Raw genomic sequence first — 23,091 nt, forward strand, 5'->3', positions numbered from 1 at the left:
CTCTAACTGGTCACAAAGATAGCTATACGAAAAGATAGCTATTTCAAAGTTGGAAACTTTCTATGGCAATTAATGGGAATAAAATGGAAATTAAAAAAATGCAGGTTAGCCTATAACAGGGACATGAAATGTAGAGTTAAAAAGCATCTTAAACCAACCAGATTGCATGCAAATTGAGTTTTTAGTTTCTACCCTGCACATTCCTCAATCACATGCACACAGCAAACTACTTACTGCAGGCTACTGAGGCCACACCACTGAATCAGCTTTAATTTTCCTTGTTTTTGGGGGGTGAGGTCATGTGGAATATGTATATTTTATTCAAAATTCAATTTATATATGACACAGTTTGTTTATTTTACCCCAAATGTCCAATTAATTCCCTTGTAATATTTAAATAACTTGTAATATTTCCTAAATTCCCAGATTAACTTCTCTATCTATCTATCTATCTATCTATCTATCTATCTATCTATCTATCTATCTATCTATCTATCTATCTATCTATCTATCTATCTATCTATCTATCTATCTATCTATCTATCTATCTATCTATCTATCTATCTATCTATCTATCTATCTATCTATCTATCTATCTATCTATCTATCTATCTATCCAAAAGACGCACACTTATTTATTTACTTCCTCTTTAGTGCAGCACGACATGCTCAAGCCATTTCACCCCAGAGTGGACGTGAGCGTATGAGCAGACGAAAGAAACTCACGTATTGTTTATGATCTGAAATCTATCGCCTTTCTTGAAGGAGAGGTCATCTGATGTCCTGGCTTCATAATCATATAAGGCCACAAAGAAAGTTACGCCGCCTGCAACAAAAAAATCAATGTAGATTGAGTGTTTAAAGGTTGTGTAAAGATTCAAATCACAGGCTCAGACAATACAATAATGGTACGCTAATGGCTAGTTAGCTGACAAGCAAGTAATTTTTTTTACATTTGAAATTACAGCACCAGATGCTATTTCAGCGACATAATAGAGTTTAGTTAAGCATTTATAGACATGTTAAATGAGGTGTTCATTGATTTTTGTTCCCGGCTTGGTCATCTCTACAGAGAGTTATCATTAGCCGGCTCGCTCTTTGTCTTGGCGACATAAACAATGGGATTTTCACAAGCATGGTTTATGGATGGCATAGTTGGACGCAAAGAAGAAATACGGCAGAGCTAAAATGGTTTTAAGTGTCAGGGAAAACAAAAGGAATAGGTTGGATTAAACCTCAAAAGGCCCCCGAGAACAGATTATCCATTAGTGAAGAACAGGGGGCAAATCAGCTGATTACATCCGCTATGCCACACACACACACACACACACAATTTTTCTGTTTGGCTAATAATTAAGATCAGGTTTGAACCTACAGACAAAGTGTTGATGAGTAATTAGGGTTGTCACAAAAGCAAAATTGCAGTAGTTGATACCGCTCCCAATAAAATTATATTAATTTTATTAATACAACTGCGATAAAATAATAATCTATGGATTATGTGTTAATTGTAATTGCAAATATAACATATAAATGTTAATCATTAAAAAAGTTTAATAAAAAAAATACATAATTTTGTCATCATTATTAATACAAACAAAATGTGCATTTATAATTGTAAAAATCAGATAATGCAAAGCTAGCTGTGGATTATCCCATTTATACCATGGTCATTTGCTAGCACTGGCAATTTAAAGTTGTTATTGTTGCAATATTTGACAGGAAGGATAAAAACATTTTTTTTTTCTTTTACGCAAGTTATGTCTCATTAGATTTAGCATTTGACCCACTTTGAATCAGTATTTATCCATATACTGATTTGGGCATGTATACAGTATATGTGTGTGAGTGACTAATGAAAAGAAAAAGATCAGATATTTTGACACAAATTTTATGTTTATTAATATACTGCAGGACGGGCATCTTGAGAACATCCACATGCTGGTTAACCAGGTTGATTGCAAGGTTTGAGGCACTCAGCACAGAATTGGTAGCACCGCTTTTGTAGAAAGACTGGTTCTATTTATTTTAGTATTGACATCTAACATCCCTAGATTATAACAGCAATATGTGATTGTGAACAGTTTCAAAGATGCCAGAAATAATATATTTATGTGGGTGAGCTGGGTACACTGTCTTCTGCCCGCCCACTGACACTGACAAGATCTTAAAAACTCTCCAGTTTTTCCCTGGAAATGATTTCTATCAGAGCACACTGGATTTAGCAGCTAAGCAAAAACTATCAGATCAAATGCTGCCTGTAAAAGCAGATCCATGAACAGCGCTTTTCCTGTGCCATTTACAGAGAACACACAAAGATCTAATTCTTTCAGTTTTCTGCTGTAGACACATATCGCATTTATACCCAGCTTCTAGACTCAGGGAGAGCAAAACTTGGTATCAAGAGATCTCTTCACGGCACTGCCTTAAGCATAACAAAGAAATGATCACTGAACAAAGAGGAATAAATCACATTAGTTCCCCTCTCCTTTATATTTAGGCCTACTACAAATGCAGTTTGTAATTCTCATTTAATGAAACACACTAGATATATTGTTTTAGTGGCCTCATTTACATAACATCTGGCTTCCATGAACTCTGATTTCATAAAAGTGCTTAATACATACGCAAACAAATCGCCAAACACAACCTTTATCCTCATAGTGACCCTGAGCTTTTGAATGAGCTATGGCGCTATAGATGCCACATTTATTGTGAGAAATTAATAAAAATGAGTCTGTGAGGGATATATAAATGTTGAAATTGTTAAAATCAGTCACACCTTAGTGGGACCAATAAAACATTATATTTTTCATTCAGGTTATATAAACAAATATATATATATATATATATATATATATACTTAAATTGATTTCAAATTATGTAATTATTTAAAAGCAGTTCAAATGCTACTCATTTGCGCACATAATTATATGAATGCAGACTGTTATTACTTATTTATCTTTAATTTTTTATAATGTTAAACAAACTGAATTACTGGTTTATAAGCACCAAAAAGTACGAATGATCTTCATTTAGCATACACAAAGACTATTTCGCGTTAGTTTCAGCCTTATAAATTTCCGATTTGTTCCTTATTTTGATGTAGGATAAATCCGTTACATTTAAGATCAAATTCAATCGTTTGTTCGTTTTATAAATGAGACCCCTGGGATGAAACCTGTAATCCATGAGGCCAGACCTGGTAAAGAATTTCTTGTTTCCTTAGACAAAGCTACTTCACAGAGGTTCAGGCAGAGCTCTTATCGCTCATCCACTCACCTGTGACGGCACCAGGGAAGGAGCTGCTCACAGCAACAGTGGAGAAGGAAGAGGAGGCTCCACCGAAGGGTGTGATGACAGAGGAGGAGCCACCGAATGGGGTGAGCCCAGTTGTGCGGCTGTTGTAGTTGTTGGTGGGGCCCTTCAGGGCAGGTGACTGGCCCATCTGGGTGGGGTCTGGTCCGTAGAGACCCATGTGTGACCCAGGGATGGGATTGGTGGGGTCTGGTCGGTACTTCTGTGTAGGACCCTTGTCCTCTTTGCTCTTGACACAGCCCATAGTCAAGCCTGTGAAAAGAGGAGTTCATGTTTACCAGCTCTCATGGCATTTTTCCAGAGGAATGCAATCTTGACCTATCATTGCAATTGCAACCATTTATGGCACATTGGAAAACTACACGGACAAAATAGCACTCAAAGGTTTGGGGTCGGTACTCGATAAGATTTTTTTATGTTTTTGAAGGAAGTCTCTTATGTTCACCAAAGCTGCAGTTATTTGATTACAAATAATTGAACACCGTAAAAACAGTAATATTGCCATTGCAATTAATGCATTATTGCCATCACAGCTGGAACATTCTTTCAAAAATCTTTTTGTATCTTCATACAGGTTTGGAAAGACAAGTAAATTATGTCAGAATTTAACTATCATTTTATGTTTTACCCATAGCGTAAGTATGAGCAGGAGCACCACAACTAATCTTAAGGTTATTTCCTTAAAAGGACAGTATGCAGTTTTTTTTTAGCTTAACTGAATAGCTTCGGAGTTATTGCCCCTTTTGAGCAGAGCTGGGTCACCGATTCATGTCCCACAACCCACACAAATGTGTCAGGTCGTGTTGACTGCTCCGGTGCGGTCAATGTGATAGGAGGGCTTTACCCTCCGAGGCAGAGCTCGAGAGAGATGACAGTATAATCTCCAGACGTCCCATGACCGTCCCTGCTTGTGTTTCTGCCAGGTCTCTTTGTCTGGGATGCACTCGGCATGGAGCAGGCACACATGTGCTGCTGGGGAAAGAGGAATGCGAGCGTGGCCTTAAAGGAACAGGTGGCCTTGAGAGGAAGGTTAAAAGACACAACAGGGCCACCACACATGGAACACAGATAGCTAGGAAAAACAGATGACAGACAACAAGATATAGAGTGAAGCAGTCATGTTACGGAAGTAAAAAAATAACAGTGGAATGTAAAACTATAAACCACTGCCAAGAAGCGATTTATTATGTATTTTGATGTGCTGAATTCAGATATGACATTTAAAGTGCCCTATTATGGTTTTTCAAATATTCCCTTCCCTGTAGTGTTTCATATAGCTGTTTGGGAATGCAAACATTCTGCAAAGTTGTTAAGTTGCAAAGTCAAAAGTGCACGATAAATAAAAGATAAATAGTGTCTCCCAAAGGAGGTTTGGTTCATAGCATATAACACACAAATTAAGACTTTTTAAAAAATCCCTATAAATCACTCTATATAGGGGAGTGTTTCAAGTTTTGAAAAGGAAAAAAAAAAAATCAAGCAAAACGATGTGATAAAGAGTGGTTGAGCATGAGTGGTCAGCTTGAAGTGGGCTGAACATGTCCTAACACGTGAACTGTATCTGCTCCTCTTGACCTGCGAGGAAACTGCTAGAAACCTCCTCAGGCAGGATAAGCCAATGATGGGTGCTTGTAAACATGCCAGAATGGGCTTTAATCAATCCCAGCTGAGAAGCGGCAGACACGAAGCCAACTGAAGAAAGATCTGACCTCTGATGGAGTCTTATAAAGCTCAGCACTACATCATCTACTTCTAATACCCATAATGCAATTTCAAAGGCCTGAGGGGACCGCAGCATCCTTTCAATGGAGAGAAAATTTATACACAGGCCTACCCCTTATATAGGAGTGGACAATATGACTAATATCTTGTATTGCGATATGTAATTTCGATAAAAATAAATATATCCCATTTAGGATGTGCACAAGGAGTCGTAGGTAACAGTGATGATCAGTGATGTAGTGGTGCCTGGAGAAGTGGGTATACTCTTAATTTATGTCCCCAATATTTTTTAAGTCTCCTAGCAAAGGATGAACGCTCTGTGTTATAAAAAAGTGACATACAAGACTACTAGTCTTGCATTACTATTGAAAATGCAAGACTTTATAATATAAAATATAATAAATAAAACATATTGAATCACTAGTATTTTTGCATATCAGGGTCATACTTAGGGTTTTCTAAATACCCAGGTATATAGTATTTTATTGCTAGGGAGGTTGGGGGGCATCACTCTCACTTGCAGTGTGGACACAGTATATGATAACAATGCTGTTGGACTCATACTAAAAACAAGCATGAGCACAATCTGATCTTTGTAAGAGAACTGTTTGGTGCTCTGTGTGTGACAAGCACACAGAACTGATGGGGCTCAGGAGCTGAGAGCAGGATTGTCACGAGAACAAAACTTCAGTAGTCTTAATAATCTCAATACTGAAATTTTATCATGTTATGATTTCTGAAGGTTTATATGACATTGAAGACTGAAGTAATAGCAGCTTTCCGTTCACATTAATAAATAATTATTTTATAATAATATTTTACTGTATTCTTGATCAAATAACCACAGCCTTGGTGAGCTTGAGACTTCTTAAAAACAAAAAAAAAATCGTACCAACATCAAACCATCCTGCCAGCTTATAATTACATAAGACTTTCCATAGACTACCAAAACCGTAGAAACATAAGCGTCATTACTTTCAAAAAAATATATATATACCCTGGTATTGACTTGGTTATAAAGAACTGGTACTTCATACATACCTAGCTCAGAGACACAAGGATGTACTCCAAGCCTAATCAATGGCTCAACTCTCTCTCACCTTCATCATATTATAAAAAAGGACAGAACGTCACCACAAGTACTTGTTCGGGGTCTGTTAAGAAAGCTCTTTATTTGAAAAGCAGCATGTGTAATTGGGAAATTGAAAGCAAAGGAGTGAAAGAGACAGGGGATTTGAAGAGCGAGGGCAGGCATAGACAGAAAGTTGTTCGCAGATGTGAGGATTATTGGCAAACAATGAGAGGTCTGTGCCTATAAAGGGTTGAAAGAGCATTAACAGTGTACACACATTAGTGACACGGATGGATGAGCCCTACTTTCCTTGCTCAGATGAACTCTGCACTGTATGTCCACATATGTACATCTTCACAAACATGCAAGCTAGACACATATTCCAAACCAAGTCACTACAACTTGCTCAGCAATCAGGGTTGGCACTTGAAACAACTTCTAGTTTAGTATTTATGACAAAGCTGGGAGGTCAAAGAACATCTTAACACCCTTTAGTAATTTCCTCTTCATCCCCAACCCTTGTGAGATTGGAAGCTTAGGCTCATTATGAGCTTTAAGGGCCATTTAGTGCTCTGTTGAGGCTAACCGTGACAGTGCATAAGACCCAGATTCGACCCCAGCGCGAGGGCGTGTGGAGCTCCTCATTTCAAATCCCCTGATCTGAGTCCTGAAGGTATTTAATCCCACTAGTTCCACTGTCTAATCTTCTAGAGGACAGCGTGGCCCCCGATGGCGCTGACATAGATCCGGACCACTCCAAACACACAAGGTCACTGATGCATGAGGACATCCCAAAATATAAAAGATTGATGGCAGCACAAGGCAAAATAGATTTCCTGTAAAAAACATCTGGTCAAGCATGTCTACTTAGCTGCTCTCCAATTCTCAAATCCAAATCTGATTCTTTAAGATCTGACTAACAAAGCACACACAGACAGACAGACATAACATTCCAATGACCCAAATAAGGCTGCCTTCACCTCTGACAGTTTCACCTATGGAACTTCTTAAACCACAATGACATCACACCTTGTAATAATACTTTGTTGTCTGTGCCAGTGAAAATAAGCAGTGCTTCAGGGTTTATCCTTTATAGTTATCCATTACAAAGACCTGTTAATGGAGTCAAAGTGGTCAGGCAAAGGGTCATAAATCTCATTGGGCATGCCCAGTTGTTATAGGTCAACATCTGTTAGGCTGTGTAAATCAACCCAAACCGGTTAGCAGGTTGGCCGCTTGAGGTCTAAAAACTGAACAGCTGAACAACCGAACAAGTGGCCAAGATATATTAAAGGAATATTAGGTGACCATCATGATTACTGCAATATAAATAGCTGCTGAAATATCTGCCTAGTTGATCTGATCAATAAACTACAACAGAACATAATGAACTCTTCCAGGCTAACGGGAATCGGAATCAAACTGAATAAAATTCAATGAGGTTGGATTACATAAAGTCCCTGAAGCATACAGTCATACACCATATGATACAAATGGGCCTGTGATTTTTTAAACATGTATTTATATTTATTAAATCTTTTATTTTTGACCAAAATGACAGTGAAGTCATTTATGTTAAAAAAATAAATGCTGTTGTTTTCAACTTTTTAATTGATCAAAGAATCCTTAAAGAAATGTGTCCCTATTTTCACAAAAATATTAAGCAGCATAACTGCTCAACTGTTTTCAATATTGATAAGAAATGTTTCTTGAGCACCAAATCAGCATATTACAATGATTTATGAAGGATCATGTGACACTAAGACTGGACTGCTGAAAATGCAGTTTTTCTATCACAGGAATTAAGTACATTTTAAAATAAAAGAAAATATAAAATTTTAATAATATTTCAGAATATTAATGGTTTAATAAATGAAGCCTTGGTGAGCATAAGAGACCTCGTATTTAACAACAGCATTATTCAAATGAAATAGCTCAAATCTACACAGTCAACTCATTCATGCATGTCACTCATTATAAGTCACATCATCTAATGGCGTGACCACTCAGCCCTGAGGAAATCATATTACACAAATCATTTGACCCACATTTTAACCAAATACTCAGTGATATGAACTCTCCAATTATGAGATGTCTCATTATCCTCTCAGTGCTGATAAGAGCCTCAAAAATGTACTTTGTTAGAAAGCTGACATGTTCATGGTTCCTCAATCATCATGGCATTGGTTGGTGATGGTCAGACACATTTCCACACAGGCCTAACGCAACAGTAAGAGCACCAGAATTCAACATGACATGAAACACAAGGCCTCATGCCAGCACTAGTCAGATCAAATGGATTAAGGGCAACGAATCAAGAGCTCTGCAGAGATTCATGCCTGTTGTTTGAATGTATGCGTACTTCGGTGCCAGCACTGAATGACGAGTCCCAAGTCTTGATCACTAAACTGTGTTAACACTGACTAGGATTTAATATTGTATTACCTCACCTGAAGCATGAGTACTACTGAAGGTGACACTTTCTCCATCTAAACTACACAATAAACTGGGTTAAAGGCATAGTTCACTCAAAACTGGAACACAACAGATGATATTTTTAAGAAAGTTTCTTGTAACTGTTTTTGTTCATACAATCAATTTTAATAGCGCAGTCTTTGATTTTTGTGAGGCCTGTGAGAGATACACATCTCTTCAGTGGGTTGCACTGTTATTTAATGTGTTTTTGGATTGTTCTGCTGACAAAACACTACAAAATTATCTTTCGATAAAATCCAGACATCATGAGCTGTGGAAAATTATAAGTGATCTAGGAGGTTTAAAAAAAAAAGGACTTTTTTTTATAGCCGACACCATTGAAAACACAGTAAAGTGCCTTTTCATACAGGGAGTTGATCACAGGAAATTGCTGTAAAATTGCTAGAGTAGGCCACCTTCTGTGTGAACGCAAAGACATCCAGGGATTGATGCCGGGATCGATGCCGCGATGGGAACCTAGTAATATTGCCGGAATCAGTCCCGGAATCCTGTGTGAACAAAAGCCAGGACCAATCTTGTAAGGGGTTTGTCGTAGTGATGACACGCGTGCCTTTCTACAACCTATGCTATAGCCTAGGGGGAACGAGCCACCCAAAGCCAGTGGCGCCACTGGGGAATATGGACTCGTCTTCATGTAGAAATGACGAAGAGGAGTTATCAGCAGAACTGACATTTGACAGGAGTTTTCACATCCTGACGTCACATGTCTTGTACGGGATCTTTACGGGATGTGTGTGAACTGAACGCACTCACAGATTCCGGAAAATCACTGGCAGTGTGAATGAACCAAAATCAAACGATCCCGAGACAAATCCCGGGACACATTATCCGTGTATTATCCAGAATCTCTGTGTGAAAGGGGATAAGGTCTTCCCCCTTACAGCCTCGCTTTTTTTTTTTACCTGTCGTGTTGCTGTTCTGAATAAGGTCTATGGGGTCACAAAACAACAACATTGGACCCCAATTGACTTCCATTGTAAGCACAACAAAAGAAAGAAAGAAAACAAACAGTTTTTACAGTTGAAAAGAGTGTCAGGTTAATATGCCAATTTTCATTTTTCCATGAACTATCCATTTAACAACCACATTACCTTTATCATTATAATCAAGCCAACAAGGAAATGGAGAAGTAGTTTTCTGATTTTTGGTGGCAAGCAATCAGGTGGGTTGATCTTCCTATCTGAATGGGATCCTCTCTTTCCTCATAGCTTTTTCAATGCAGGCCATCTCAGCACTGATGTTACATAACCAACTATACAAGTCTGATCTTGTAAAGTTCTGTTGTATTCCATGCCCATGACAAGCACAAACAACAGTCTTGAATTTAAAAGTTATACTTTCTTTATTAAGATGGCACACAGTCTGCAAGTTCTAACTCATTAAATAACAATTCTGTGGATGTCCTCGAAGAACTTTTTTTATACTGTCATCGTGAAGGACCTGAAATATTTTTCTAAACGTCTTTGCTGACCATGTCATCACTCCGGACATTGTTGATCCAATCCCAAAATATCAGTGAGTCTCAGCTCTAATCCTCATCCTTAACTTGCACGTTCTGGATTTTAGTAAATCCAGAGCTTGACTGAGCTGGCTGCTGAACATTAAGTGTAGTTGCTCTGGCACACTCACAGCACTGCGGAATGGCCTAATCACCATGGCATTCTGCTGCTGCTGCTGCCAATCAGAGCCAAGCACGAGGGGGACAAACTTCCTTCCGAGTCCATTCATACCACAAAAGCCACCTGCTGTGCCTGTCAAAGGCTGGAGCAAGGGGTGAGGGAGGACAGAAGAAGATGGACATGAGGGGCGTATAGACCCATAATCACCTTTATACCTTCAGCACCCACAATCACGAATATTCATAAGCACATCTTATATAGGCACAGTGATTTAATCAATACATTCATACTGCCCTGTTCATAATAACATTTGCACTCTACATTAGTGAACAGTAATACAGAAGTGCCTTCAAAAAGACATCACTGTTCTTATACTGTATGCACACAGTCATGAGGCTAAAATCCTTTAAAGGGATACTTCACCTATGGGAATATGAATGTATTTAATATTGGTCATTTATATTGTAGAAATGTGAAATTATTTTTGAAATTGAAGCATTCTAGACTGAGAAAAGGCAGAAAATGTATTTTTTACTCATGTGGCTGAAAGAAAACACTCCCAGAATGCACTTGCTTTGCTGCCCTTCCCAGCCCACTCCCAAACCACACCTACCGGTTACAGGCGGCAGAATGCAATACAACTAGGCTTGCTTACATCGAAATGGTGCTAAATTGCATTGTACCGGGAAGTACTAACCTAATGTATATAACACAACTTAGACTTTCACATTAAAAATAAGATGCAAGGCAATACCATGTCAACAGAGTAGCTTAGTAACTGTTTTCCTCCAATTGAAATCCCTATTTCTCTGAGCTAATACATTATCTATAGGCTAATCCATACTCAAGTAACACTAAAGGTTTATAAAAAGAACCACAACCAATGCGAGTTTATAACTTTTCATTTAAAAAATAACTAATATTAACACTTTTACACTCAACGCTCTGTGGAATCAGCGATCTCACCAGAAGAAAATGGCATCGCTGAGATTCGCGACAGCACTAGGACTCTTTATCTGTTTCCATAGGTGCACAGCGAGAGCACTGACAACGCCAGTCCACCCCATCTCGAGTCTGGCCGGGCTTAGATCTCGCTCTGGCCGCCTCTTGTTCCTCCATCTTCCGCAAACGTTTATCGCTTTATTGCGGCTCATAGAGGTAGCAATGAGCATCAGATTCTCGCAAAAGATCTTCAAAATCCCCTTCTGCCATTTCAACTTCTAAACTACCTTCTGCCATTGTGATTAGCCAACTTTACAAACTTTGTACACAGACTAAGAGGCAAGAGCCCGTTAGCTTAGCTTCTAACAGAAAGATGGCTGACACGATCTTTACATTGTAAGTGAGATCACGGTGTGCTGTGGTGAAAACATGCAGAACACTGGCTGTAGTCTTTAGCCTCTGGCACAAAAATCCTCCGATGACGCAAAATGGCGATTTTTGCGCCATCGGAGGATTTTTTTTTCCAGGCTAAAAATAAATTTTTCTCTCATATTAGGGGGATATAAGAGGGGAAGCATGGTAATTCGAAAATACTACTGCTTTTCTACTGATACAAAGCTTAATGCTAAATACATGATGTCCTCAATGGTTTATGGTTCCTCAATGAGCTCTTCAGCTTTAGGGCACGTAGCTCAAACAGCAAATACATTATTGGAAACTAATGTTCATTTAAGATGGTTCTTTTTCAAAAACATTGATGCATTATTAATAACTAGCACTTTTATTTTTCATCAACAATATAGTTTAATTATAGTAATTTCATTATCTGCGGTTGAAGGCTATTACAATTTATTTATCCATGGGACAATTTGATTCTTTATAGAATTTGATTAGTTAATGTTGTCCAGTGACTTCTTTGCTTTATTTAGGAATTATTTTATTTATTTATAAGGCAATTGGGTGTTTAAAAAAGAAAGTTGGCTATTGTACATTAATTTTAAAACTTAAACTGGTTCAAACTAGGCTAACTATACTTTATGTTTGAATTATGTTGAAGTTCTTGGAAGGTCGCTTTTAATGGTGAGACTTTTTGTAAGGTATAAAAATATACAAGTTTGGATTTATCAGCCAACATAATGGTTATTGGCTAAATTATACATGGTTCCTAACCTCTGAATTATATCAACTCAACACACAAAGGTACCATAACCTGCAAGAGCCAGATGTAGTAACATGTAAGACAGGATCAAAAGGAAACACACCAGAGAGCTGAAGATGGCATCATTCCCTTCACCCAGAATCAAGTCAGCATCAGCCAGTGGGGCAGAGGTTGTGCTCACAGAAGGATTACTAGAGGAGGATTATTCTGGCGCTTGCGCACGCATGGACTAGGCTTTATGACATTCTTTCATTAATTATTCAACGTAAACAACCGAAAATTATATAAAATACTAGGATGTTGTGAGTATAAATAGGAGTATATGGTAACTAGAGAAGAACAGACTGAAAAATAAGTCTGTTGTTAAGATTCCACACACCTGATCACCTCTCAAACGTCATTCAACTTTGAAATTGTATTAACTCAATCGCGGAAGGTTACATCGTTTACTGGCGGAGAATGAAAATGTACAATGTATCTAAGCGAGTCGTTCACATCACACTGGTCTAAAGTATGAATCGCCCCATGTTCCCTGTGGCGTCTCGGTAAACTACAGGCCTGCATTGTGGACATTTGTCCACAAAGTCCTCATAAACAGATAGAAATACGCGTGTAGACCAGTTTTAAAGTACTGACTTTCCCAAGAACGCCAGATTAATCGCGAAAGAGACGTGTAAAGCGTTTTCTACAGTTCAGGTGGGAACTTATGGAGCCACGTTTCACGTTTCTCGATCTGTGTCGAAGCGAACGAGGTAACGCTCGGACGGTTTCGAAACTTCTTTCGAGAAATACAACTAGTTTCGGTACAAGAAAGAGTCTGCTGTAAAGATTTGTGCTCAGGTTGGGAGAAAACGCGAAACTAAGCGCCCACTGTTGTTTCCAAGCACTACCACATTTCACACTAAATCAAAGGCGAGAGGAGAGTAGGCCATTTGACTAGATTTTCACCAAAGGAACCGAATCTGATTTCTTACCTTTGCCGAATTGGTTCTCTTTTCTTGAGGTTACATACGCCTTCCGACCACTTTGTCCCCAGTAAATGTTTCGGTGTTGTACTCAGAGTGGTATTGTTCCGTTCAACTTGAAAATCACAGTCTGTCCCATTCCTTTGCCATGTAACCTCACGGGACGTGATAAATAAATGATGTGCCCGATAGAGGGAAAATCCGTGATAGATATTATTAATCCAGTCACGTTACTTGGTTTTGTTCTTATGTTGCAGTAAAAGGAAAAGAGTAACAGTGACCAGTCCTGGCAAACAAAAACCTTTAAACCGGAACCGGTAGAGATTGTGTGGCTATGCTACATGACAAAAGACAGCTCTAGGAATAGTGGATGGACTCCCGCAGATGTTCCCCCTCCCTCCACTCTGAATTGGTTTAACTTGCAGCAATGCATCCCACAATATGGCCGCCACAGGGAATGGTGAACGGAAAGAAATCAGTTTCTTAATTGACAAGTCGACGATTGACCATGAGCCGGGGATATTAGAAGCATTATAGGCTACTACTGTGGTTCACCTTTGTAAGGTGCCAACATTAAGTAATAACACTAACCGGCTGTTGCGTACAGTGTTTTAGATCAGTCTTATGGCGCCCCCTGCAGGTGGGCTTAAATCAATGCAGCTTTCTAGCATTCGTTTACGTTTAGTAGTGAGCATACATCCCATAACTATTGAGCACATTCCACGATTAGTTTATTTTAAAGCATTTGAAGCACAATTTTTTTTTCTTTTTTTGTGACGCTATGAAATTTACATAGAAACGCATGAAAAGGAGCTAATTTTCAACACAGGCTATCTGTGTCCAAACGCATTTATTTCTTTATTTTTCCTTCAGTGCCTTTGTTTCATGTTTTTCAACGAATAAAACTACCCCCATTATCCAAAGAGCACCGGGAAAATAAGATTTTACACCCCAAGCAGCACAATATACATTTTTTTTTTGCTTTCCTAAACAATGTGTCCAGTGTGACAGGGTGCATTATCCTGCTAAAAGAGGCCACTTCCACCAGAGAACACCACTGTCATGAAGGGATGGTCTGCAACAATGTTTAGGTGGGTGGAATGTATCAAAATCACATCCGGAGGGGTTCCCAGCACCAGACTCCCTCTACCGGCTTGTTGTCATCAGTGCATCCTGATGCCATCACTTTCCCAGGCGAACGGCGCACACGTTCACACGAAGTACACGTGATGTAAACGAAAATGGGAATCATCGGACCAGTTGACCTTCCTCCATTGCTCTCTGAAAGGTCCAGTTCCGACGCTCTCCTGACTATTGTAGTCTCTTTTCGACAGTGGACAGGGTTCATCACTCTGATTGGTCTGCAGCTATACAGTCAGCAACATACAGAGTGCGGTACACTGCGTGTTGTGACATATACCTCTGATAACATTTCAATTTTGTGTGACTTGTCTGTTGGCTCGGACCAGACTGAATAGCCTGCAGTGGTCGTGCATCGATGAGCCTTGGGCTCTCCCAACACCCTGTCGTTGTTTTGTGGTTTGGTCCTAGCTCTTCGGACCAGTTGGTAAATTCTTACCACTGCTGAACGGGAGCAACCCACAAGCTTTTCTGTTTCAGAGATACTCTAAGTCTAATTCATTGCCTTGCCATAACTATTTGGCGCATGTCGAAGTTTTTGCTCATTTTTCCTGCATGCAACATGTTGATTATGAGAACGGATTGTTTGCTTAATCTACTCAGACTTTAATATTTGTTAAGAGATCAACAATATTCAATAATCAATAATCTGTTGATTTAATCAACTTGATTAAATTTGGTTTTACATTGGGTGTGGAAATGAATAGGCTTAGACTTGGTGCTGCTAACCCAATGCACAGGACAATGGTGACACCAGAATAACAATATTCATGGTTCTGAAGCTGAGAATATAATTATTTTAGATGAATATGCTTACACTCATTCACAGACATATTTAAAATAATGTAAAATCCACTTTTCACTGGTAATAAGACATTTGGCATTATCAGGACTCACAAATATCCCCCCATTGCAATACAGTATCTATTATATTAAACATTGTAAATAGTAGTTTAAAGTATACTGACACTAAAATTCTGTAATCTTGATTTTAATGAATGAATAGAAATGTCTTCCTACAGCTCATGGAAATAACTGTAGATCATAAAAAATGAAGTTTTACCACATATATATTTGTATATATATATATATATATATATATATATATATATATATATATATATATATAGTCCATTGAATACAAATTACATTACAATTATAGTTAGATTAGGTAATATAATAGGACTACTTTTGAATTACTTTTAGATCTTCTTGTAAATCCTAAAATAAAAAAGGGTTTGCAGGGGGTTGTAGATATAAAATGCTGAAATATATTGAAATAAAACATTACTAAAAAAATAATATTTTATTTGTTTATACTGTGACCTCGCAGTCTTCAGTAGCAATTTGGAGGCTGGTCCGAAATCCTTGTCCTTGTGGGGACATTATTTGGTCCCCATGACCAAAAAAATCATTGTAAGTAAGTCCCCAGTGAGGATTTTTAAGTGTTCTTTTATGCTTTAGGCGTGCATACAGGCTATGCGTCATAGAGAGTTTATGCTCTTCCATAGGGAAACCACAAATCACCAGTTGGAAATATAAATTACCACAATGTGCTGAGACACAGGTAATATGTGACGAAACAGCGACTTCCTCTCTCTGTAATTAAGGACAGTTGAGTAATTGCACTTGCACTCTACTTGATCGTAATATCATTGGTTACATCAGGATACACAGAGGAAGCAACTTAATAGCTTTACTGTAAATCATGTATTCTATTGACTCACACACTGCCGATAATAGCACGTGTTCCAGTATCATCAATTTACGGCTATTTAGTGTGTTTCCTCGCTTATTATTGCAAGAAGAGGATCAATTGCGCTCAAATGTAGTGATGTTGCTAATCATGGGGGTAGGCTTACAAGTCTATCTTCAACCAAAGTTCCTTTAACCCAAACGAAGCAATAGTTCCTATAGGCTTAGATAGCTACAATTTCTATATTATTTCAGGTCTATAGCCTATAAACATTTCATCAAAGTTTTAGTAACCATATTTCAAACTAGGACTTAAAGCCTCGCTGATCGCGCACAGAAGTTGTGTGCATGGTAACGATAGCCTACGTTCCTGAGTAGGCTGCTTCGAAAAAAACATTAGGTCCTATAGCTATACTGATATTATTTATCTCAGAGTGTTTAGATATTACTTAGCTTAGTCTATTCACATTTAAAGTCAAGACAACCACAGGTGATCGTGCACTTCTGAAACCAACGTTTACTTATTTTTCATATTTAGTTTCAAATCCGAAACACATGGGGGCAGTGTTGTGGTGAAAACCGAGAGATGATAGGGAACCAAAGGCGTAGATTCATTGCTCAACTAAATCACGCTCTGTGTACGGACTGGGTGAGTATACGAAGCAGTGACTTATAGTTTCGTCATACGACGTCAGAGTTCACTAATCGTAAGCATGAATTAATTCATACCAAATCCATCGGTGGTGCACGACTTTGGACTTTTTCATCTCTGTGTGGACAGGCCAGTAAATAGACACGCAGGGGATCCAGTTTGCTCTTATATCATCGTAACAAAATCACGTATTCTGCTTGACTCAATAACTTTTTTGCTTTTGTGTGCCTGAAATGACTAAAACTATAGGCTATAGCCTAAGTGGAACATGTTGGCCAAAAAGCCTATATTATTCAGAAATTTCAGACGCAATATCCGTACACTAAAGAAAGGCCATGGACTGCATGACGCATGTGAGATTAAAATAGATAATAATACAGATATAGATAATAATCATCTTTAATAATTGTGTTTCTTAAAAAACAAAACATAGAGGAACAAATTTCATTTGATAGAATGATAAATATAGCGCTCGTTTAAAATAAGTGTGCGCTATTTTCACCCACGAAGACATTTCAGTACCACATTGGTGGACAGCGCTCAGCCAGTGACCCTATGACAAATCTGGCCTTTTTGAAAATGGCTCTTTTTGTTATCTTGTCCACCCTCTATTGTCTCATCCCGACAGTGCGTAAGTAAGTGTCTGTTTGTAGTGACTGATGTGGTTTGGGACCTCGAGACAACCCACGGACCGGGGATCCTAATTGGCAGTCACATTGTCATGTCAAGTTGAAAAAAAGTTGCAAATTGTCCTTTCTCCAGAAATTACATTTAGAGGAAAGTTCCATTTGAGGTGTATGTGGTGTGACTCGTTCATCGATGAGGAAGGAACTGTACTATTATATCCCGGGAGGAAGGGTTGATGACGTCTGTGGCATACTTAATGTGACTTATTGAAAAAAAGCAAGACTCTCTATTCATGGATAAAAATCCGAGGTAATCGGAGCACAGCAGAAAAAGTTTTGTAAAAGGATATGTAGACAAACGAGTGGTGCTGATTTCACCGAGGTTTTGTTTGGCAAAGTGTTTTTGTGTACTATATTGGTTATTGTATAAAAGTGCAGGGGCTGAAACGACGCGCACATAAGCAAAAGACGGTGGCGCTTCAGGGAAGAGGTGCTGTGAGGAAGATCTCTATCTCTCTCACACAACCACAGCCGCACCCGAGTCGCATCCAACAGCATTTCTATCTACCTACTCTGCAATAGGTAGGTTAAAACCCGGCAAAGGCGTTTTTACTCGGTTTAAACCAAGGAATTAGGATACGAAGAAGCTCAGGCAACTGGATTTTCCTTGTCTAAAGATTATCTACCGGTTTTATTGTTTGCCTCATCGGGAGAAGGATTCTGTTGCGCGTGCATGGCATTCTTTAAACTTTTCAAATCATCTTACGAGCGGAAAATACGAGTAAGACAAGTAAAAAGTCGCACCTGTTTCGCATTTCTGGATTTGTATAGGCTTTCTTAACAAAAGTTCTTTGCGTATTAGGCTACTCATATCGAATAGAATAAAACCCACAGGCGTCAAATTTTTGTAAATTCTCCTGGACCGCACCTTGGCTAGCCTATAGGCTACTCTATACGTGTTTGATCATTTTTAAGTTATTTATTTAACTTCATTTTGTCTTTACAGCATGGCCAGATCTAGTAAAGCGACTTTAGCGTTGCTCATCTACGGAATCATGATGCACTACAGCGCCTTCTGCACGCCTATTGGGATGACTTTTCCTAAGATGAGGTATGTATACTATGCTTTTCTTCTCAACGTTTTGAGATTTTCTTTCACGTTGAAAAGGACAATATTCTGCGACGAGCTTTATTGTATAGTCTAAACACTCCAGAAATCAGGCTAATGACACGGTGTCTAGGCGCAAACAATGGATAAGGATTTTATATTATTATTATTATTTTTTAAATGCTACTTAATTTTATAGAGTGAAAAAATATGGGTATTGTTGTATTATTCTGTAGACTTTAAACAGTAGCCTATGCGAGATCTCCCCCAGAGAGTTTACGCATGCAGAGCTACAGTGCAAGCGCTTAAGCTCTGCTTGCAAATGTGGGAGGGCGTTCGTATCGCTAAGAAGGAAATTCTCCATTGGGACAGGCAGATGCAGTGTAGCTTGTATGAAAATGAGAAACCAATGAATGTAACGGGTGGCCCGTAAGATGACGGTACAGTGGCGTCACTGTACAAACCGAAGAAGAAAAAAAAACACGAATGAGAATGAGAATGTTCAGTGCGGGACCTTTTGTTGTGTGAATTTACTCATGATTATTACAATGTAGGTGTAGGCTATTGCGTTTATCACCTAGTAGCCTACCTTCACACGTCATCATCAAATTTTATTTTTGGTTAATTATACCAAACATACCAAAGGAAGTTTATCATGTTTTTATGCTTTTTTTAAAAAAAAAAAACGAAGGGACACCTCCAAATATATTATTATTCTCTAATTTACCCGATGAAGATGACACGATAATATGACCGCGTCATTAAACTAATTATTTAAAATCAATTCGATCCATAAACCTTGAGGATGTCGCATTGTATCATCTCACAATTATTATTAGTATTGTAAAACAACTATAATTTTCGGTGGAATTAATTTAGCAGTTTATTTTGGGCTTTATTTAAAACACCGTTTTTAATTGACATAATAATACCGTAGCGTAGCCTATTACGTTGTGATTTACTAAAAGCATCAATCTTTTTTCTTTTTATTCCAGACTAGACAATGATGTATTTGACGAAGACGGAAACTCGTTAAGCGACCTGGCTTTTGGCAATGATCAAATTTCTATACGAAGTCCTCCATCTCTCACGGACGACCTATACACGCTATACTATCCTCCAGAGAAAAGGTACATAATTTCACGTCACTTCCCTGTATGTCATATCATATGAGAATCAATGTCATTATGTTTTGTTTATGTTGTTCCGCTATGTCTGTTCCTTTTGTTTCCCAGCTTTTTTCCTTTGCTTTTTTCTGTTATTGTTGCTGTTGATATTTGCATTAAGTGACTAGTTAAGATAGATAGATAGATAGATAGATAGATAGATAGATAGATAGATAGATAGATAGATAGATAGATAGATAGATAGATAGATAGATAGATAGATAGATAGATTGACAGATTTACTAGGGAATCGAAAGTAACACTATCACGCGTTTAGCCGAGAGAAGAATACAACTAAATCAGGCTGATTACTTTGCAAAAAACGTGTTCTGTGGTTTTTAATTACTGATATTATGTGTTTGGCGTTTTATCTCAGAACGGAAAGGCATGCAGATGGATTATTAGATAGAGCCTTGAGGGACATCCTGGTTCAGTTATCAGCACGAAAATATCTGCATTCTCTGATGGCAGTTCGCGTAGGGTAAGGGCATTTTTAAGCGTTTACCTGCCGTCATTTTTGTTTTCCCACTCTTCATTTCAGTGGAGTTGATTTCTCGACTGTCTTGACTGTTTGTCTTTATTTTTTTCCCCGACTTCTTGTGTCTTTGTCTGTGGGCTCGCATGGGCGTGGAATTTCATGGGGAACTATTCGTAGATGAACCACGATAAATTAGCCCGAAAGTTATTTTTTTAATTGTTTGTGCTCACACGGAACATGTTGTAGCCTGTATTGTCAGAGAAAAAAAATTCGAGAGCCAATGCGTCAGAATACATAATTTCCAACATGCATAATTTATGAGAATTCTCTGCTCTTATTTCGATTTCTAATAAAATTCGTTGCAATGTTAACGAAAAAAATGCTCTCGATAATTTTTTTTCCCCTGGAACAATAGAATTAATATATAGCCTATGAATATGTTTGGATCAAAGCTGCCTACTGAAACCTGTTCACACATTTCCTGTGTCAGCCGGTAGCCTAATGATAGTTCATATATTTGCAGCGGAGGAAGCAGCGAGGAAGACGAATCGGAACCATTATCAAAAAGGCATTCGGATGGGATCTTCACCGACATTTACAGTCGCTACCGAAAACAGATGGCCGTCAAGAAGTATTTAGCAGCCGTCCTGGGAAGAAGGTACAGACAGAGAGTTAAAAACAAAGGACGTCGATTTGCTTATTTGTAGCGCTGACAAAACTGCCCCCAACTGCCCCTCCATGTGTACATTCAGTCCTAAGATCAAAGTCATTCTGATATAACTGATTAATCAGTGGATCGCGCCTGTGTTCTTTAAACATGTATTTATGTATGAAGTAAAGCCATTAAAATGAATATTTTACTAATAACATTGTTTTTCTTTTTGTACAAAAGCACTTGAAACGCACAGTTATACTTTGTGGACCAACAGTTCAGTTTCATGTATATAGCTATATATGTTGAAAACAAAAACCATCAGGAGAAAAAAAAAAGATGAAAAAAAAAATGTGCACCTTGAACGTTATGCGCCTGATATCTTTTCAAATTCATCATCATATGCAGAAAATAAATAGATTTTAAAAAGACAATCAAAGTTCTGAATGTTATACTTATTTTTGTAATCTTCTAAAAGAATAGTCTTATTTTATCCAAAGTCTGCCCAGGGATGTATCGGACGTACTCTGTAAAGTACAGGGCTGTTTCAATTGTTGTGACCCCCCCAAAAAAGGAGGAGTGGGAAATATAGTTAGCTGGCATGATTCCCTCTTTCTTAGCCCAGATGGAATGTGATTGTCCTGCCTGTGTTTGTGATTGGAGACAGTAACCAGTATGCCTGACTGGAAAAAAATGACACTGGAGTAACTGATATACATGTTTTTTGGGGGGCGGGTGGATTTTCTTTCTATTGTCTTTTTTTTCTTCATCACCTCTATGCATGTTATACTTATAATGTAGGCTATACATGCATGTCCTTTGTTTCCCATCCAGTTCAATGTTTCCATGCTCATTGTATTGGTCCCTCCATCAGAAATCACACACAGCCCATAGAATTAAACAAGCCCTAAAATTCTAATGCTTGCTCCTTCAAGCTCCAAAAACGTTTTGTGGAATTGGCGTCTCTCTCAGTTCTTTGCATGTCATCAATGGCTTTGTGACCAATTTTTTTTTCCGAATGCCTTATTGTAACGCAGAAGCTGGTAATGTTTTAGGATGTGCTCTCTGCAGTTAGGCTAAACCAATATAGCAAGTCATTGGATGACATAATGATCTTTTGATGCCACCACAATTTTCCAACTAAATGTGCCATGAAGAAATGAATGCGGTGGATGGTCCCCTCACATCCATGACTTGATAGAGAAACTTTCTTCACTGGCACGATTGGTCTTTAATTCAGATCAGATAGGATGAAGTATTCTAAATGGTTTCATTCATCGCCTCTTTGTAGATCTGGAAAAAAAAATCAATTGTGTTAATGCTTATCTGTAGTTGGTGCTGATGACTGAGGGAATGTGAGGCTGAGAGATTAGAGGCCAACGAAAGCGAAGGAACTTGTGAACTTCAACATGACCATTGTCAAGTTCATTATCCTCATTGCCAGATAGTGCTTTTGTGCATGTTGAAGATAGCCTTTCTCTTGTATGTATAGATGAGGCACACTACACCCATTGCCCTTAGGGAGGGACACACTACAAAATCATCTATGTGTTGTCTTTTTTTATTATTATTATTATTTTTTTTTTTGTTAAGCCTGTATTGAATTCAGTATATTTCTCCTGATATGGAAATCAGGTCTTATTCATCCACTAATTCAATATGTAAACCGTTGTCCCAGGCATGAAATCAATCTTTCTTCAATTTGGCACTGTCCCCCAGGCTTTATGTGAGTATGGATGCGGCTCTGATAGTGTTATGCGAGGAGGAGCGTGTGTTGTAGCGTGTTGGAAGGGCGGGAGGTGGGTGGGAGAGTGAATGCGTGCGTGAACATAATGATGTTATGAAAGATGATATGGGTTTTGGCTTAGGTGCCTTGTGACAACTTACGATAAAAAATCGCCACTTATCACGGATGGCAATTTTTAGTGGCCCTACAATGCTGCAAACTATTAGGTTCCATTTCACAAAGTCCATCTTTACTGTTCCAACCCTTTTCTTTTCGAAACTTGGTTTCAAACCTAATTCTTTAATTAGAGCTGAAAAGCATGGCCAGCATATATTGTGATCAAATCTATTACTGAAGTGGTGTACATGGTAAAAAAGTATTAATTGTCTGGATTGTTTAAGCTGATGATTGTGTGTAAATGTGACAAGCACGTGTTTCTGTTTAGCTCTACTAGTTGTAGCTCAAGGTCCATGAAGCCTATAGCTAGGTTTTGTGTTGTTTCTTGTTGCATAGCTTGAGGGTTTTTTTGACAACAATTGGAAAACCCGACAGAAC

At 38.3% G+C, this 23,091-nt stretch overlaps 2 protein-coding genes across 3 annotated transcripts in view; one reads left to right on the plus strand and one right to left on the minus strand.

The window, feature by feature from the left end:
- yes1 (YES proto-oncogene 1, Src family tyrosine kinase) overlaps positions 1-13,712 on the minus strand; it is a 27,768-nt gene extending 14,056 nt beyond the window's left edge. The window contains exons 1-3 of the mRNA XM_039676555.2: positions 13,303-13,712; positions 3,283-3,570; positions 727-826 (exon numbers count right to left, since the gene is read on the minus strand). Coding sequence (XP_039532489.1) covers positions 727-826; positions 3,283-3,562 — 380 coding nt within the window. The 5' untranslated portion in view covers positions 3,563-3,570; positions 13,303-13,712. The remainder of the gene's footprint in view (positions 1-726; positions 827-3,282; positions 3,571-13,302) is intronic.
- Positions 13,713-17,706: 3,994 nt separating this feature from the next.
- On the plus strand, positions 17,707-21,025 carry adcyap1b (adenylate cyclase activating polypeptide 1b). 2 transcript variants are annotated; one of them, XM_039677862.2, is made up of 5 exons: positions 17,855-17,988; positions 18,413-18,517; positions 19,510-19,644; positions 20,057-20,161; positions 20,682-21,025. In XM_039677862.2, exons 2-5 carry the CDS (start codon positions 18,414-18,416, stop codon positions 20,863-20,865), a joined length of 528 nt encoding a protein of 175 aa, XP_039533796.1. In that variant the 5' UTR covers positions 17,855-17,988; position 18,413; the 3' UTR covers positions 20,866-21,025. The 2 variants fall into 2 exon arrangements, with proteins under 2 accessions (XP_039533797.1, XP_039533796.1); XM_039677863.2 differs by lacking the exon at positions 20,057-20,161 and having other exon boundaries at positions 17,707-17,988.
- The last annotated feature ends 2,066 nt before the right edge of the window (positions 21,026-23,091 follow it).

The sequence above is a fragment of the Pimephales promelas genome, chromosome 5, assembly GCF_988280905.1.
Source record: "Pimephales promelas chromosome 5, fPimPro1.hap1.1, whole genome shotgun sequence".
Classification (NCBI taxonomy): domain Eukaryota; kingdom Metazoa; phylum Chordata; class Actinopteri; order Cypriniformes; family Leuciscidae; genus Pimephales; species Pimephales promelas.